This window comes from Lichenostomus cassidix, chromosome Z (genome assembly GCF_008360975.1).
Source record: "Lichenostomus cassidix isolate B80296 chromosome Z, HeHo_3.0, whole genome shotgun sequence".
NCBI classification, from domain to species: Eukaryota; Metazoa; Chordata; class Aves; order Passeriformes; family Meliphagidae; genus Lichenostomus; species Lichenostomus cassidix.
In genome coordinates, this window is record NC_139511.1 from 20,347,607 (window position 1) to 20,366,974 (window position 19,368).

The 19,368-nt window shown below is 38.2% G+C and overlaps 1 protein-coding gene across 7 annotated transcripts in view; it reads left to right on the plus strand.

Moving 5' to 3' along the window:
- SNX24 (sorting nexin 24) overlaps positions 1–19,368 on the plus strand; it is an 89,581-nt gene that overhangs the window by 28,175 nt on the left and 42,038 nt on the right. For 6 of the 7 annotated variants that reach the window (XM_085043585.1, XM_085043588.1, XM_085043587.1 and 3 more), the window contains exon 2: positions 17,921–18,004. The exons of the other annotated variant lie outside the window; for it this stretch is intronic. In XM_085043585.1, coding sequence (XP_084899711.1) covers positions 17,921–18,004 — 84 coding nt within the window. The remainder of the gene's footprint in view (positions 1–17,920; positions 18,005–19,368) is intronic. 7 annotated transcript variants of the gene reach the window in all.

Here is a 19,368-nt window from a genome sequence, read left to right on the forward strand (position 1 = left end):
AAGTGCTCAAGGCCGGATTGAATGGGGCTCCGAGCAACCTGGTGTGGAGGAGGGTGTCCCTGCCCATGGCAGAGGAGTTAGAACTACATGATCTTTACAGTGCCTTCCAACCCAAACCCTTCTGTGATTCTTCAATGTCTTTGTTGCCTTAACAATGTTATAATGCTTTAGTGTTTTCATCCACTCCACTGAAGCTTGACTTCTATGAAGAAAAGCCTATGCTTCTGCTGTGGCAGATTTTGGGCATGTGCCATGAGGTCAGTGCATATGTATTGGACATTGGGTCTTCACCAGTCACTGGCCATACTGTTCATATGTACCAGGATGTCTCAGATAAGAGGCCTGGATTCAGAGGAGGTGTCACGATTCCCATTGACTTCTGGAGTTCTCAGTCTAGGCTCTCAGGTTGCCATCACCTCTGTCTCTAAGGGGTTTTCAAGAGGACTTTCAGACAATAATTTTCCTCATGTGGAACACTTAGAACAGGTTTTTTGAGACTGGCATGAAACTTGATTAAGAATAGTCAAGATAACCACTCTAAATTACATGTATTCCCTGTTTTCGTGGACATCAGATCATACCTCTACCTTTTCTTTATATTGTCAGTTTTTTGATGCTTTGTGTTGTGTACAGGGAATGACCAGGTGCTAATCTGCCATTATAAATTTGTAATTAGTACAATGGAACATAAAATAAATGATGCTATGTCATCAGTTGTTACTCTACTAGCATATTTCAGTTAATTTACTGTGTATTATGAACAATTGTTGTGAAACGGAGGCTGCTGGACAGCTCTGTGTAGGCTGATGTTTATTTTAAATAAGAGTATTATTCAGATTATTTCATTTTGATTTCTAATTTGCCTCATGAAGTCACTCAGAACCAGTATTGCTGTCTCACAAATAACAAATGTTGCCACTTTTTCTGATACAAAAAATGACCAAACAATATTAGTGTGCATACAGTAATTGTAACAAAAAGAGCAGTGTCAAGGTGTGGCTGTTAAGTAGGACTTTGGTAGCTGAATTCATTATGACCAGGATATTATCCACTTTTTTGTGGGAGAGAAAGGGAGGTGATTGACTCATGAGGTGGAGGAGGTCATTACACAGCAGGAAGATATTCTGTGTGCAGTCTTGTATGTCAGGACTCAAATCTTGAGAATGATTCTCTAGAAGCTAGCAAGAAGGCTCTGCTTAGACTTAGTGCCCACCTATACATTAGGATACTTTATAGGTTTAGGCCAATCTAAGGTATATTGTCTACTTTTTTTTTTTTTACAAAAAAAGCTTTATTTTACTTAGTTCCTTGTACTGGCAAGTGAGATTAGATATCTCATAGCCCAGTGCAAAACCTCCAAATACTGTAATCTCCAGAATACATTAAAAATCCCCCCAAAAATGCCACTTTCCATTGTTTGCAATCCCATTCTGGATATTATATTTTTGAGATTCTTTCTAGAGCTATTTCTGCAGTAGTTCTGAAATGAATTTGCAATTCTAATACACTGCCCAGTGATAAAAAGATTAAAACTCATTTGAGGTAACAGATGGTTGTGTGGTTGCCCCAAACATATAGTAATTGTCCATATTCTTTTTCTCTGTCTGTTGTATTGTACATAATAAACTAAGGACATGGTTTGTTTTGGTTTGGCTTTTTTTTTTTAATTTACAGATTTTGCAGTGTTTCTGTCAGTTCAACTTCTTGTTCCTTATTAAGACTTCAGAGATACAAACCAGTAGCTCAGTAATTGCTTTCTTGAATCTGCCTTTAATAATTACATTTAGTAAAGCTGTATCGAAAATTAGAAAGGCAGAGACTAATGGAAAACTAGATTTTTCACTGAATTAGAAAGCAAGACAATCCATATATTGACAACATTTCAAGTTGAAACAGATCAGGAAAACTGTTTTGGACTGTCTGTGCAAAGAGGCAAACACAGGCCTGATGTGCAGTGGCATCTGCATTTTATACAGGCAGAGAAACTATAAGAGATTTCATGTAAATAGGTGTCTTGAGAGGCGACAGTAGAAATCTGATTTGGAAGCAAGTCACCTGAGTTTTTTTTTAGTCAGGGAACCTTTTTTTCACATTTACAAAAGTCTAGAAAGTTCTAACTTTTCACTGATTAAGATACCTTAAATGCAAGGTGGGAGAAGAAGAAACATGTTTTAATTTATTTTAGACTGGACCATAATCTGTTGAAGAAGATTTGTTGAGGCTGGTATCACAGCACTGTGAGTAAGCTTGTATGAAGGAAGTAGAAGAGAGGAGGTATTGTGTCATTGTTTAGTCATTAGTGGGACTTTACACCAAAAATTTCAGGCGTTTAAGTTCCCATTTTAAGAACAAGATAAAACATGGAAACTATTTTCAGGCTTCTATTCCTGATATGTTAATATTTTTAATGCCTCTTACTACAAGCAGGCAGTGGATTGATTGATTGATTGATTGATTGATTAATTTATGTATTAAACACAATGTGTTCATTAATTACTCAATGTTTTCTGGTACCTCAGAATTACAAAAATACTCCAAAACCTAAACAACTTTGAAATGCATATAGATGTAGCAGTGTAAATAGGTAATTTCACATTTGTGTATTGTTAGTTAGATGTAAAACCTTGTGCTTACAAGATTTGTTTTTTCGGGGTTTTTTTACTGTTCTATTTCTCACATGCTTTTGTTGTTCATCTAGAAACGGAGCTGCTTTTTGTTGATGAAGATCATTTGGGTGTCTTTGGGACTTTAGTAGCATTTTAAGACTGGTGTTTGCTTCATTTGTCTGCTAAACAGGCAGTGGGCCTAAAAAAGGTCATTTTGACGTCCTTCAGCATTTTTGGAGACCCTTATTTTTAACCAATGGTACCATTCCTCTTACATGCTGCATGTTTAATAATAGTTTGCTTTGACAGCATAATGCTTTCTTCTGCTGCATTTTAGGATGCATACACAGAATTGGGCACTTTTTGCATGAGTCTGCGTGGTTTGAATTGGTGTAGATTAGTGGAGCATAGATCTTGTGATTTTTATTACACTGTGGACCAATTTTGATAAACATGGAAAAAGAGAGTAGTTTATTTAAATTTATATAAATTTATTGGATATTAAATTAATTTCACTGCAAAATGGTGCTGAACTTCCAATTTTTAGTATGTTTCATTGAACATAGGTTGATAGCGTGCAGGTTTCTGAACATAGAAAAGGCTTCTACAGCTAGAAACTTCATGTTAAATCCTAATCATATAGCATAGGATTAAATAGTGACTTTCATTGTGTTATATACATGTGTTAATCAGTGTGTAATTTTAAGATCATTATTACTTCTTCATTAATTCAGCAATTTTTATGACACATGGAAAGCTCCAGTTATTGCTAGTGTTACAGGCAGTGGGCTATACTCTGCAGGGATAACAGCGATGAAGATGCTGTTAGATCATCAACAATCTGAGACATTTCGCTCTTGGGTTTGTAGGACCCACAAAAGCTAATGTTTTTCTTGTTTGGAATGGAAATAATAAATGTATGAGAAAGCACTTTGGAAGTCACAGAGGAAATAAAAAGAACCAGAAGGGTGAGGCATGCTTAGATTCCTTCCTGGATCACTGGAATTTCCATATGAACAAACCAGCATTCTTTGTAATTTAGGGAGAAATTTGTCAATTGCAAATAAATTGCTGTTTGAATAGTAACTTTTGGACCAAAGGGTTTTCTCCCTGGACCTGGTTGGAAAGATGAAAGACTCTTACAACATGAAGCTAATGAGAATATCTATCATCTTCTGTCCCACTCACCTTCTTCACAATATTGCAATGGGATCTTCAGAGAAACTTTGCAAAAGAGCGAATTACTGGTTGATAACAAAAAAATCCCAATAAACTAAAATTTGTGACAGTCATGAATGTATAACTGGGTCTTCTAAGTGTCTTCCAAAAATGAGCATAGAAAAAGAAGCTATTTTTTTAATCTCTTTACTTTTCTTCCTGCCCTTGGAAGGAGCTTTCATAGGATCATAAGGTCATTTAGGTTGGCAGGGGCCCATGGAGGTCCAGGCACACCCCCCACCATCACCCCTGCTCCAAACAGGGCCATTGTAGATCAGATTCCACAGGGTCATGTCCCATCATGTTTTGGCTTTCTCCACTACCTCTCTGGGCCCCAGCTCCAGTGTTTATCTAATATACATTTTCCAATGAAGCTATTAAATAAGCCAGATTTGGCACTAGGTCTAGTGATAGTCTTATTTTTCTAGAAAAATTGAGTGATCTTTGCATGCAGTGATTTTTCATTGGTTCTTTAAAAAGAATGGTTAGAGGATTTAAAAGAAAATGTTGTTTTCAGTGGAAAGAAAAATATGGGAATAGATTTATAATAGAATATTATAATATAATAGAAAGATATGGGAATAGAGCTTGGACTTTTAACCTCAGGCATCTGAATTATGCCAAATCAGGATGCTCTAAGTCGTTTTTTTTAGGGAAAAAAACCATGAAATAAGGTGTTCAGCATTGCAGAAGCACTTGGATTTTAGATACAAAGTTTTCAAAGTAACCATGATGTTGCTATTTGCCATACTTTTCTATATGTGTGGTTTTCATCCCTTTTTAAATGTTTTTTTTAGTTCTCACGTGGAAGGAGCCCCTAAGGATGTTGTCCTTTGCTCATTTTTTCCCACAACATTGTCAGTCCTGCATTCTGAGCTAAGTGGACACTCAGTGGGGAAAAGGAGCATGTGGCTGGCTGCTGCAAGTAGGCATTTGCAGTGGCATGGGTTTCATTGTGTGAAAAGCTTAAATGGCACTGTGAGCGTTTAAATTCACAATGATTGTTTCTTAACAGTTTCTCCTTTTTCTTCTTTTAGCCCTGAGCAGGTGACTGGAAATTAAGGGAATGGAATATATATAATTTGTCTAGGTAGTGCCCCAGACATGTAACTGGTTGAGGCCCCTAATACAGACCTCTTGACTAAGAGATGCTTGAGTTTTTGTCATCCAGCTGTGGAGGGAGGGACAGGGGTACTGTGTGTTACCAGTGGATTTTCACAGCAAGCAAATGCAGTGACATATGGTTCTGATTCATACACACTGAAGTTGAGCATTCCCTTTAAGAATACAGGAGCGGGAGTATTTCAGACTACAAACCACTTCTACTCTTCGTTGGCCACCTTATTTTAATGGTAACGCAGTATGGTCTTCTCAGGTGGTGTTTGCTTGTGCCATAGCATAGATTCCTGTCCGTTATCTCTTACAAAAACTTTAAAATGTCCTCCAATCCTTCTTCTGCTCCCTAACATTAATAGCTATTCCTGAATAGAAGAGCATTCTGTAGGTCTGAAATTTGTCCTAACTTCGTGGAGATGCCATGAACTTTCAGTCAGATCAGACACACTGTGAAAATAACAGAGCACTGGCAGTGCCTATCCTATTGGAAAACCTACATTATGAACATACTCTTTGCAAAGTTTTGTTAGGAGTCAGGCAGTTTTCCTGAAATTTATGAGTTGGCTAAATTTGCCTCCCAGATGTCTTCCTGGTCTTCTTGTCCACATCTTGGAGGAATTTGAGTAAAACAGTTCGGGTTTTGTTTTGGATTGGGTTTTGGGTTTTTCACTGGGGTTTTTTGGCATGGATGATGTAAAATATATTTTTCTTTAAGTATGTGTTTAGAGTGTCTCAGCTGTAACTTTCTAAAAATATTTTCTGTCTGAATCACATACCTGATACAGAAAATCTAAGCCCAAAAATTAAAGGTTGGCAAAACTAGAAGTAACCAAGAACAGTCTTGTAATGGAAAATATTAGATTATTCTAATTGCTTCTGGCTCTGTAATTGACTTCTATAATGCATTTTATTAAATTACTTCCATCTCAGGTCCTCTTCAAATGTTACTGAGATGGTAAAAAAAAAATAACAGCAGTGTGTCCAAGCTGCAGCATGAAACAGGAGGGTGAGGAATGAGCTGATGCCAGATTAACGTCCCCCTGCATTACCCCTTTAGATTTCTTACCTGTGACAAACATGTGGTTAAAGAAGAGGTAAGTAGGGACAGAGGTTATACAGAAAGATGAGCAATTGCTTGCTAAGGCAGCGTGGAGATGACTTCTTAGTCACATGTAGGTTAAGGTTAGTCGCATTTTTTTCTGCCCTGTAAACAGAGAAATCACACTTCCTGTAAACCTGTACAAGAAACAACTTTTGCTGCAACTGAAAACTTAGAGTAAACAAGGCATTTGCATTCCTTCTGCAGGGAGGCATTGCAGTTTCGCAATAATAGAATCTTTGTAACAGAAAAAACATTTGAAAAAGTTATTTATGGCAGCATCTTGTGTGAATAGAAAGGGCAAAAGTTTTTCTGTTCCATTCGAAAGGTGAGAAGCAGGAAAATGTCAAGATTCAAAGAGGTTTGCATAGGGAAGTTTTCACTAAGTTCATAATAAAGCAAGAAGAAAATTTGAAGCCTCCGAATGAGGGAAGGGGTGATACCTGTGATAATATCTTATTGTACCTGTAAGACTTCTTAGTGGTATCTGTAATTTTTTTCTTGGTGGTATTTTTGTCCAACTGAATTTAGGAGTTTAAGTCTGTATGTATTTAAATAGGGGACATGTTTGATATCTGCTCATGATGAGCATCAGGTCTTCTAGTACAATAAATGAAGATTTCTTTCACACCCAAGAACCCAGGACATTAAATGTGGCTCAAATTTCAGCTAAAATGAGTGTATGGATTCTCTTTCCTCATAATGTTGTGTTTAGGAAGTGGCTAGCTTTTCTTACTGAAGTGTTCAAGCCAAGTTAGTTCTTTCAGAGTCTGTACTTGGCTGTATCTTTAATTCTCTTCTTCATTGAGTAAAAGGCAGTCACAGATTATTAGACCTGTGAATAGTACTGTTTGATGGTTTGAGTTAACATTTGAGGAGGCTGCTGCATTGTATTATCAGTTCAAGCAACAGACAGCAGTTAAAACTTCTGGCACAATTTTCAATCATCCACATATTGTTGCTTTGTTTGCAGCATGCATGTTTTTATTTCCACAGTTTCCACATCAGATTCAATTTATAACTTATATAAAATCTCTTAGAAATGTGCTGGATACCTAAAACCTTACCTGGCTGAATAAATGTGCAGGCATGTAATTAGTTGATAACTTGCCTCACCACCTTCCAAGTGATTGAGAGACCAGTTGCAAAATAACATTCACTGAATCAGTTTTCATGTCTTTGAAATTATTAATATGTGATTATACAACCAGTGTTCTCTGATAGGTTATTCAATCTTGTATCACAAAATTATTAATAGGATATTTTGATTATGTATATTATACTGGATATTGGTTTATCCTAGTATCTTTACTGCCTTTGAAGCTATAGAATGATTGTACTGGAAGCAGTTTCCATAAATGGTTTAGATGTTGCCTTTTCTCCGATGTGGCTGATTGAGTCAAAATCTGTGCTGCCTTAGCTCTTTCACTGTCAGTATAGTTCTCTGCCTGAAGTGTCTGTGATTTGCCTACTTGCTGTGTTTTCTACTGTAAAGAAAGCAAGTTCGGAAATATTTCTCTTCCCTGTGTTAGTCCTTTATGTTCAAATAAAATCAAAACCCTGCTCTGAACTTCATGCTCACCTGCTCCCTTTTGCGGGATGCCTGCACCTGGCTGACTGTAGTTCCCATAGACATACCTGGGATAGAGCCAGGCTGGCCCTCTTGGCACTGAGCTTTGTCCAAACTTTATGATGAGGTATGCAGAGTGTGCTGCCCCTGCTGCTGCAACTGTTAATGCTGTCACCAGTCCTTGAGCCTGTTTAAATCTGGCTCAGGAATATTTGCATTCACTGTGGCCAACAAGCCAACTGTATAAATACTCTGTTAGTCACAGCATATAAATTCAGAAGCTCAAAAACTCAAATCTCAATTTGGGCACAATATTGTATTATTTTTGAGCACTCTTTGTGGTAGCTGGTGTTGTATGTTTTTCAGTAGCTGTACAGAGTTTGTCACTTGCATTCTCTCCACCTTCCTTGCCCACGAAGAAGCATTTGATTTTCTGCAACTTTATACATTGATTACCAAATCCTGGTAACTTCTTTCAGGTCTTGTCTCAGTCACAGCAGGCCTAGTCCAGTAAGAAAACTGCATTCTATCTATTTGAGCTTATTTCTTTGTCCCAGTTTGAATTACCATTCCAAAGATTGACCTGGCAAGGGAAACCTTTGGTGAGCAGGATGGCATTCTTTGATAAATTGATGCAGTGGCTCTTCTTTCCAGGAATGAGTGCTGATGTTTGAAATAGTGTTGTCAGTTGCATGTAAGAGTAACACAGATGGCAGGCAATCACAGAGGTAATGAGGTTTCCGTTTTGGAAGACAGACCAATTCCAATTTAGTGGAAGTTTGGATGATTTAACTCTTTGAAAGGAAGTGCCTGAAGGTGTTATATGGATCCTGACTGCTTATCTTCTTATTAACAGAACAGCATTTGAATCCTCCATCTTGTGGCTGAAAATAGGGTAATCACAGTATTTAAATGCAATATAGGAAGGATCTTTGCTAAGTTGCACAGGCATTTAGAAAAGCAACCTCCTTTGACTGCTGCTCTTAAAAATTTGTTTGGATGGACTACTGATGTGGTAAAGAGGAGCAGAGACTTCTCAGATGGATTACTGCAGAGACCCTAATAAGAAATGGAAAAGTGGATTTTCATTATTTCTTTTTCCTGATTTCTCTCACCATGATGAATGTGGAGCTGATTTTAATAGCTTATGTGTATGGTGTCTTGACTAAATCCTGTTGTGTTTCATATACATATGTGTTTTGTTAATCACCAGCAGAGAAAAATACTAAATTCCTGTACTGTGGTAGACATACCATGGAAAATGAGATGGTAGAAAGTCAGTTCCTTTTAAATGCTTATTACCCTGCTGCTTGTATATATTTTTCTTTGACACCATTTACATTTTTTTTGTAAACAAAATATCTGTGCTTTGGAGGCGTTGGGTCACCCAGGTGTTTTCCAGACAAGAAATTCAAGTGTAAACAAGAGTAACACAGATTCAAAGTTTCTAGAAAAAATTTAGTGTTGTGTCTAACCTTTCATAAAAAGGAGCTTCTTGCTGCTCAGTTGGCTGCAATATGAGGGCACTTCCATTGTGGTTAGGAATTGCATCCTGCCTTGGGAAGTAAGAGGACTCGTTACAGACTCTCTAGAGAAAATAGCAGAGGATTTCGTGACAAAATGGAAGATTCCTTATATTTTATACAACTTAGAATTAATCTGTTTCTTGTAAATATACTTCTGGCATCAGTTATTTTTTGTACTATTCAAGTATTTTATCCCAAATTGCTGTTTCTATTGGAAAGCTAATCTTTTCCATGAAAAGGTTCATAGTTTTTCTCTAAGTAGAACATTTATGATAAGAGGCATTGAGATGATCCAGATGAACAAATAGAGCAGATTAGGCTAATTTTATTTTTGTCTGTATAACTATATGTTTTAGCATGGGTTATAAACTTTTTCCTTTTTCAGTAAAACATCAACACATTTTCCCTTAAGTTTGACTGTAAGGAAGTTAGCCAAATAGGTAACCACAGTGACAATGAGATTTTAAAAGGGTGTCATCTCTATAACAGTTGTCCTCTGCAGGGCCAATAAAGAAAAATACCAAAACCAAGTCAGATCTTGTAGCATCTTGGTTTGGTTACAAATTAGATTTCCATAGCCAGTGTATCATTGGCAAGGGAGAGGTTTTTTAGTTTGGACAGCCAAGTAAGTTATTTTTCAGGAAATGACAGAGAGGTTCCTATGGGATTTTATGAACCATGTGTTTGGAAAAGATTGGTTTAAAGAGAGTTGAAAAAATCAGAAAACTACTTACTCTTACATGTCAGCTACTCTTTCATTCAACAGTGACAGCCCCGTAGAAGCCTCCCTTGAGCTTCCCCTGTTATAAGAATTACAAAACTGCCTGACTGGGTTGCAGTACAAATTGTTTCACTATTTCTTCCTCCAAACCCTAAGAAATATAAGATATGCTTCTAAAAGACCATCTTCAGGAAGAATATCCCTGAATACTGTGCATGCCTTTTGTACATTATTCCTACGAACACTGCCATTTTATGAATGGGGGAGCCCCATACTGCAACAGAGTGTAGGGGAAGTGTAAGGAAATAATCTGTAACTATTTTGTATTGTTGGTGGAAAATAAGAACTGTATGCTGGAATATTCTTGAAGAGACTGTAATCTGATATGGGTAGATACTTGTACCAGTAAAACTGGTAACTGTTAGGGAAAACTTTTTCAGTAAACAAATAGCTGAAGATAATATAAATTAGTAAGGAGGCATTTGAACTAGGAGTCACATTTGTAGGACAAGATGTGTTCTTATGTACACATCTTTTTATTTAATGATTTCTTTTTAAGCAATGAAAGTGCAGTTAGATTGCAGTAACATGAGATTTAACAGAAGGAGTCAGTGAAACAACAGACTTGTCCTCTTATGTCATGGTAGAAAATCTATCTTTTGTATGTTAAAAACAGCAAGGCTGCTTTCCCAGGCCAGAATGGTTGAGGTAACTGCTTCATACAGGCTGGAGCTGTTGAGAATACTCTCTGGAAATCTTGCAGTGAACATTTCACTTCTCTGTCACGGTTGCTCTACCTCACAAACTCTGGACAAAGCAGTGTCATAATGGTATAATACCAAGCTTTTATTTCTGTAGTCAAATAAACGGTGTACTTTTTTCCTACTGCTGTAACTTAATATTGTACATGGTACTTGGGACTAAGTGAAACACTCTGATTTTATATAATGACATGACAGTGCTTGGGGCAAGGGAATGGGCTGTTTGTGGATCTAACCCAGCTTTTGAGCTGACTTTATGTGAGATAATCAAATCTTGTAATGGATAATGCAGTGGATGTGAATCTCTTTGGGGCCCCTCGGTAGAAGTGAAATGTGTATTGAGCAGAGCTGTACTGTTGGAGAGCGAGGTGCAGGCACAGCAAGCACCTGCCCCAGGTGAGCGGGGAGCTGGAAGAAGCTGCGAGAATCAGAGCCCAAACGTCAGCACCAGTGGAGCTTCCCAGCTGCAGCTCTGGCATTCTGCCTGCTCTCATGGCCATCAGGAAAACGTTTTAGCATGTGTGAGGATGATACCAGGAACGGTGGATGACTCTTAGCTCGGTCCCTGTTCATACTCCTTCCCAACACTCTTGATTCCTCTTTGGCGTTTGCTTCTTTTCCGTTACTGTGTCTTGCAGACACTCTTCTTTGGGGCCCCAAGCAAAACCAAATGGAGCAAACTTGTCTCTTCAAGGCAGTACTGCTTCCTTCTTTACTGTGTCCCAACTCATTTCCCAGTTCTGGAGCAGAAAGGGGGCCCTTTGCTTTTGGGCAGACTGGGCAGGAGCTCATGTAAGGCCTTGTGTAGCATGGGAAGAGCAATTTCTTAAGAGTAGAATGAAAAGATGTGCCTATAAGCAACCTACCAAAGGAACTGAAGGTCTTAAGTCTCAGTAACTTGCAATGGTGGGGATAACCAAAGTAAATACTGGGTGCTAGACAAAGGAGAGCTAGAACTGGGAGGAATATGGTTGGAGAGCAAAAGGGAGATTTCCCTTGCCTCATGCCTCTGTGACCCATGTCAGTCTCTGTGCCCTTGAGCTGCCCTGTGCCTGCTGCAGAACTTGCTGCCCTGCTTTCCAAAAGATGAAGTCAGAATAAGTTAATGTGTTTTCATTTGAGGGGTAGTGAGATTCAGTTTTATCAAGGCTGTTCTGAAGTTTGAGTTGGCTCTGAATACTGTCCTCATCCACGCCTCTGCTATGGAGGGCATTCAGAAGTATGGAGCATTGCCATGAGGCACTGACACTCCTGAGAGGCTGAATTGTTGCAGCTAATGCAGCTCTGGTTACCACCACCACCCAGGTGCTCTTACTAGTTGTGTAGAATATTGTTTTCCCCTTAAATAGTAGTTTGGAAATTGACTTAAAGTTATCTTTTGATCTCTACTATTTTCTGTGGCTTTCTTCTAGTTATAGTCGTAGCACAACTGAGACAGAAAATGTGCCATTGTCTGAGCAATAATGAAATACTAAACGTGTGGAAATCCTATTAGTGTTTCATGGACCGTAGCTGTCATTTCATTTGCTCTGGAGTTCCTTCCATATGGCCATGGCAAAGGTTTAAGGTTGAGTTTCCTTGACACTTTGAATACATTAGCTGTTCCTCAGACAAAAGTCTGTCAGGTATACTGAAGCATCTGAAGGGATGTATTTATTTCTGTAAGAAATGTATTAAATAAAATTTGGGTCAGTAAGCTTGGTCTTGAGAGATAAAAACATGACACCAGAATTTTGTGGGGTTTTCTTTCCTGGTGAATGTTAGACAAATGTATCTGGGTTTTGTAAATTTATCTCCTTCTGCTTCTGTTTTTTGTATCTGCTACTTCCAAATGAGGCTGCCCCAAATATCTTTTTCAACTGCAATTTTTCAAAAGTCTTGCAATTCACTTTTCCATGTATAAATATACACAATATGATAGTACTAACTTACCATAATTATAAACTATGTAGCTAACATAATTTCCACGAGTGAATGTGAGAGTTGTCTGTGTACTTTTTATGTCATAGAAAATCAAGCTGAGATGTTGCTACGTGTTAGTGTTCATGCCTACTCATAGTCATGTTTGTCATTCTTTTCTGTGTTTTTTGTTAAATTGATCATTGTAGGATTTTTTGAGACTAAGTTACTGGAGCTGCATATTTTTGCATCAAATTATCAAATAAAAGATGTCCTTTTGTATCCAGTGTAAACAAGTGACATAGGTGAGAACTGAAGGGGGGCGATGTCAGTGTTACCCACAATTCGTTATATGCACTTGTGAGCACCATCGGCAGCTCTTGCTAGTTCCTGTTTTCTTCATTTGTGCTTTCTGTCTTCGAAATTCACAGTGATACAGTACCAATTTTTTGCCCATATGTTAGTTGATATGTGGTGCTGTCCAGTTTCTGCAGCAAGAAGAGAAATGTATGTGTTCTTCTTGAAAATACTGAAAAAGGACCATTCAGTTTAAGGTTTGGCAATGATCAGAAACAGATAAATTCAGAAAAATGGGAAAATTAGTCATACTTGCTGTCGTGGTTTTACGCTGGCCAAACGCCAGGCAGCCACAACAACTGCTCACTCTCTCTCCCCTGCCACAGCTGGGCAGAGGAGAAGAAAAAAAAACCTTAATGAAGGGTTCATGAGTTGAGATAAGGACCAGGAGAAAACACTCCAAGGGCAAAACAGGATCAGCTTAGAGTTAGGAAGAGAATTTATTACTAACAGAATCAGAGGAGGATAATGAGAAGTAAAATAAGCCCTTAAAACACTGTTCTTCCCCCCAACCTCTCCCTCCTTCCCACTGACAGCGCAGGGAACAGAGCGTGTTGGGGGTGGGTCTGGTCAGTTCATCACCAAGATCTTCTTCTGCTGCCCAGGGAGAGGAGTCCTTCCCCTGCTGCACCATGGGGTCCCTCCCATGAGAGACAGTTCTTCATTAATTTCTCCAGTGTGGTTCCAATCTCACGAGCAGCAGTTCTTCCAAAACTGCTGCAATGTGAGTTCCTCCCACAGGCCGACAGTCCTCCCAAAACTGCTGTGGCATGGGTCACTCACCCACGGGGTGCAGTCCTCCAAGGCCAGGCTGCTTCAGCCTGGAAGCAGAGCCTCTTCTCTCCACCAAGTCTCCCACTGCACCACAGCCTCCTCCAGGCATCCACCTGCTCTGGTGTGAGCAGCTCCCCACGGGCTGTGGGTGAATCTCTGCATCCCCATCGACCCCATGGGCTGCAGGGGCACAGCTGCTTCACCATGCTCCTCACCATGGCCTGCGGAGTAGTCTCAGCTCCAGCGCCTGGAGCATCTCCTCCCCCTCCTTCTCCACTGACCTTGGTGTCTCCGTGTTGTTCCTTCCCATGTTCTCACCTCCTCCTCTTCTCTGGGTAGGAAAAAACTGTGCTGCTCCTTTTTTTGACTTTTTTCTTAAATATGTTATCGCAGAGACGTAACCAACATCTCCAATTGGCCCAGGCTTGGCCAGCAGCACATCCATCTTCAGAGCCACCATGGATTGGCTCTGCTGGACATGGAGGAAGCTTCTAGCAGCTTCTCACGGACAGCATCTCTGTGCCCCCCTCCCCACTACCAAAAACCAGGCCAAGAAAAACCAACACACTTGCTAACAATAAGACATTAAGAAAATTTTTTCCAGGATCTGAATATAATCCATACAATTGGAACAAAGTGAAGAGTAAAAAAAAATAATGTGTAAAACTGTTTTATACTCAGACCTGAAAATTTCTACTATTTTATTAACAAAGACCATAGGAATTCTTTTTTTGAAGTTTTCACGAGTTTGATGGTTATGAATTGCAGTGGCAGATCTGCAATTCTGCTAGCTTAAAAGATCATCATTATTCATACTGATAGCCAATTCAGAAATTTTTGCTGCATACATCATTAATGGGGGTTAAAGTCTGTTGGAAGAGCGCTTTTAATGGATAATGATCTTCTAGGTATGTGCAGACATCACTGATAACTGTTGTGGCAGCAACCAAGAACAGTGAGATGTTTCTAGTTTCAAAGTACTCTTAGAGTTTTTTAATTGGTATCTTCAAATCTATGGTCCCTTGTGTCCTAGTCAGGGTGAACTGCAAATCATTCAGTGCAGTGTAATTTCTGGCATTTCAATGACTATGGGAAAAGTATTTTGCTTGTCTTATTCCTAGATTAATTCTTGCATTTTTCATTTAACTATCTGTCACTTATAAAAAGTCATATATCTTTTCAGACTTATCTGTTCAAAGAACATGAACGTTTTTACAAGAAAAGTAATTTCCTAGCAGTGTTGCATTTTTCCCCCAAAGTTCTTTCTTCCGTCTTTATTTTGGCACTTTCATCTGTGTTCACCAGTTTCCTTACATTGTTTTTCTGTCAGGGCCTGCAATTGCTCAGTTAAATTTGTGTGAGATTTGCCTATAGCTATTTTGTATCCATGAAGAGATCCTATCTCTCTCTCTCTCCCAACTTAATGTGTCTTTTTGTCTTTCACGCAAAGCCATGTTGTTTTATGAAACAGTGACACAGAAACTCATTTATGTTCTTTTAATTTGCTCTTGTGAATTCTGATCCAGTAAATGGTGAGGCAACAAACCTGGAATTTATGCAGTATAATTAAATATAATAATACAAAGTTCATAAACACAATTGTGGGGTTTTTTTCAGTTACTGGCATTTCCACTTTATAAGTTACTTTGTAAATCGGTTTAATATTTAGATTTAAATGGAGCAAAAATATTTCTGATTGTAGACTTATTTATCACAAATTGCTTTATATTTCTGAAGTGTAGGTGCCACAATGAAAATATTAGAATATCGTTTTCAGGGTTTTGTTTTCAAACAGTGATACTCAGCTTTAAGCGTAGCAGAGTTGTTGGCTTTGTAAATTTTAGGTGTCTCCTAAAGTTGGATCTGAGGCCTCTGGATAGTGAGGGGCAAAGTTAAAACCTCTACACTGGTGCAAATGGTTGCAGGTGTAAGGGTAGCAGATTCTGTATTTTGAAGTAGCATTACTTTGCATGTGAACCTGTGCTTCTCTCTTCTTACGTCTTCTGCAAAAGTAGCTGTAAATATATCATTTGATGTCATGATGTTAACAAAAATTATAAGACTGTAATTAAAACGGGAGGAAGAATAAATGCAGCATAGCTTTTGGTGTTCTGAAACCATTTATGTGGTTCCTTAACCAGTGATGAAACACAGAACAAAATAGATACATGCTTTGAAAGAAGATCCACACAGTGATTTGTATGTCCTTTCACATATTCCAACCATTTTCCTTTATGAAAAGATGGGTTTTTAGATTTCAGAGGGATGGATATTTCTCTGAAGTTGCACATATGAGTAAAATCAAAATGGGACTGCACATGCCAAACGGTGATTCTCAAGAAAGTCACCTGTCAAGGGAGTGCTTAGAGCTGAGGCAGGAGCCCCTTAGACTTCTCCAAATTGCTTGGCAAACCCTGCAGCCAACAGAAATGCTAAACTTAATGTGGTGAGTGACTCTTAGCTGGCTGAGGTGTAGGTGGGTGTTGTGAGTTGCTTGTTGCTGGAGATTTAATATCAAGTAAATTCAAAACTGTTGCAACACCTTAGCTAGAGACCCATGGTCAGTTTTCACTTAACTACTTTCCTATTTTGTTATTCATTCTTTTTAAGAAGTTATCCTTAAAACTCCTTCGTTCCTGTCCAATCCAGAACATACTGTTCCTTGCAGAACTATTTTTTTCATATAGTGTGTAGAATATGAAATGTAAATAATGTTTTCTTCTCATTTAATTAGGATGTTATGTCTTAGCTAAAGAAAAAAGTCTGCATTGATTTTCCTTTGCATATGATTCTCTTTACAGCTCTGAATTTATAAAATATTCCTAGGGGTGCCTTGGAGTTTTTTTGATGTTTAGAGGAAAATTGTTTAATAGCCACTGGCTGTTCTTCCAAAGTAGTCCAAATAGATAGGAAAAAAAAGTCAATGCACCCAAATAAGGTCATCTGCTCCTAGTGTTAGGACACAGTCCTATTCCAAGATGTAGAATAAGTTATTACAATGATCCAAACAAATTTTGGCAATGTAAACATTGGTGTGAAATGATGGTGTGGTCCTATCCATACTGCATTCAAACAAAGGTAAAAGCATTTCAGTCTGGATTAAATAAAATGCTGTCTGTTTTTAATGTTGTTTGGCTAGCCAGTGAAAACCATAGCATTTTGACCTGTTTGAAAGGCAGGTTCTAGCAGACAATAGAAAGTGTTTATCCAGTATGCTATCTCAATGTTTGCTCTGATCAATGCTAGCTGGGCATGTTGTGACAGAAAACCCTTTTTTCTGCATTCAGGCATAAACACTGTTTGCAAATTTATTTCAAAGAACGTTTTATTTGGCCGAGTTTTGCGTCTTGATGTGATCATCTGTGCTGAACATTGTTTCTCATTGTCCTGAAAATAATTATTTCCAGCATTTTTTGAGCAAAACAGAAAACAAAGAAATCCTAGATAGACAAGGCACCTTTTCTGTATTACTCCTCTGCTGATTTTGTCTTCATTTAATAGACCACGTTTTCTTGAGTACCTCAAAGTATTTCTCATCACTTGCCCTCAGAACTGACCTGCTGACCTGAGAATCAAGAAAATGTCATGTTAGTGACTACTAATTAGTGGATCCAGAGAGCTGCTTCTCCTGGCCTTTCAACCTTCCAGAGGCAGCAACAAAAGCTGTCACATGTATCATACGAAGAAAACAAGCATTTGCCATGTTTGCCTTTTGTTTTGTTTTTTCCTAGAGTGTACACAGCACAAGTTCAATTGAGACTAGAGATGAATTTGTAGGCTAGGAGGAAATTAACCTACAATATAGTGTTTGCATTTATTTCTCCGTTTCTATGAATAACATAATGCATATATTATCTAGCTCTTATTGGACATGCCAGAATGTATTAGTATGCTGTGTTGTAAGAAGGGGAAAAGAATTAAACTCAGTTTCTTGGTTTTTTTTTTCTTTTTCTGTTACTACCATTCTTTTTTAATTACTTCAAAATGTGTTACATCTTTCTGACAGGAGCTATTTTAATGCTTAGTTTTTATTGAAAAGCATACAGTCCAAGCTTAAGCTGTCTTTTTATATATTTGTTTAACAAACTTGTTAACAGAAGATGCTGCCATATTTACAATTAGCCACTGTTGTATTTCTGCAGCTCATGAGGCACCTTAGGTTTTTTGGTACTATTTACTAGGATGACTGTGGTAAAATATGCAGCTGCAGCCATGTCACTGAATAGTTTGTGCAAGTAACATTACCCTCTTTTTTGTTATTTATAATTTTCAGGTCTTTAAAATAGAAGTGCTGATGAGTGGAAGGAAACATTTTGTGGAGAAGAGGTATAGTGAATTCCATGCACTTCATAAAAAGGTACTGATCTTTTTCTTCATAAGATGTAGCTTTATTTTGCCTCAGTGATATTTTCCTCTCTCTTGTAATTGTTACTATACATGGTTTATCTTAAATACATCTTGTGATTCAAGAATCAATTCCTATTGAGCTCAGTTTCTTCTCCATTTTATAGAAAGGAGTGATAATTTCTCACGTTACTAAGTCTCCTTTTCTTTTTGATTATTGTTTACATGCTGTATGGCTAAAATGCTGTCTGTAGTATGTTCTTATCTTCATGTCACGAAATAAGTCATATTCCAACCACAAATAAATACAGTGGGTCTTTTTCATTCCAATTAGGCAAAAAAGTTTTTAGTTCTTAAAAACTGTAATGTATTGCTAAGCTGCCATGTGTAAAGCTGAGGAACCAACTTTTGTACATGAGGAAACCCAACAAAAATGACTGAATAAACCATCTCAATTAATGTAACATAAAACAACTGCTAACCTTGTCTACTGAATCATCTTAGTAACAGGTAAAAGGGAGCTCTGTACTTTCAAGGTGGGCTATCCACTAGTTTTTCTTTAAATTGCTTTAACCAATGTTAAAGAAAAGGTATGATTTCTTCTCTCCAAGCTGAACTGGATGCTGCTGTGCAGTTGTGCAGCTGAAATGCAAGCTTTACATTTTTTTCTGCTTTATGGAGGCCAAGTATTGTGAAGGAGAATTCTGGAGGAGCATTGCAGCCCATTACCAGCAGCGGGTCTGCAATGAAGAGCTTCAGTCCTTCCGTCCTAGAATCTGGGTCAACTAAACGTTACTTGGTTTGTCGGTCTGAGTGGCAATGGAGTGTGGGCACAATCAACTACTTTGATGCTGCTTGCCATCATTATGGAAAAGCTTCCTCTGCAAACAATAGAGACCAGCATGGGTATTTACAGCTCCTGCCAGTGCAATGTCAGAGGAGTTTATTCCCACCAGTATGTTTGCTGATGGTCCTGAATTAGCTCAGGAAAGAAGCATTAGCCCGGTGCTACAGAGGATGATTTTGCCAGCCTTGTAAGGTGTATAAGTTTAGGCAAACTTGTTTGAGCAAAAGGCAACTATTGACCCATCTGTGTGTTGGCCATCAAAAGTCCAAAGAGAAGAACATTTTGCTTTACTGCACCATAATTAAGATGTGCTAGTGCTTCTTGCCTATTTGCTTCTTGCCCCAGTAATGGCATCATCTGCCACTTATTAATACTAATTTCCTTGTTTATTGTTTTAATACAGATATGTTTCAGATATTGTCTCCCTTGTGTTCACATTGAATATGAAACTATATAAACCACAGCATCAGAAACAGTAAAATAATTTACTCACCCACCACCAAGCCTTCCTTTAGTGCTTTATTAGTTTA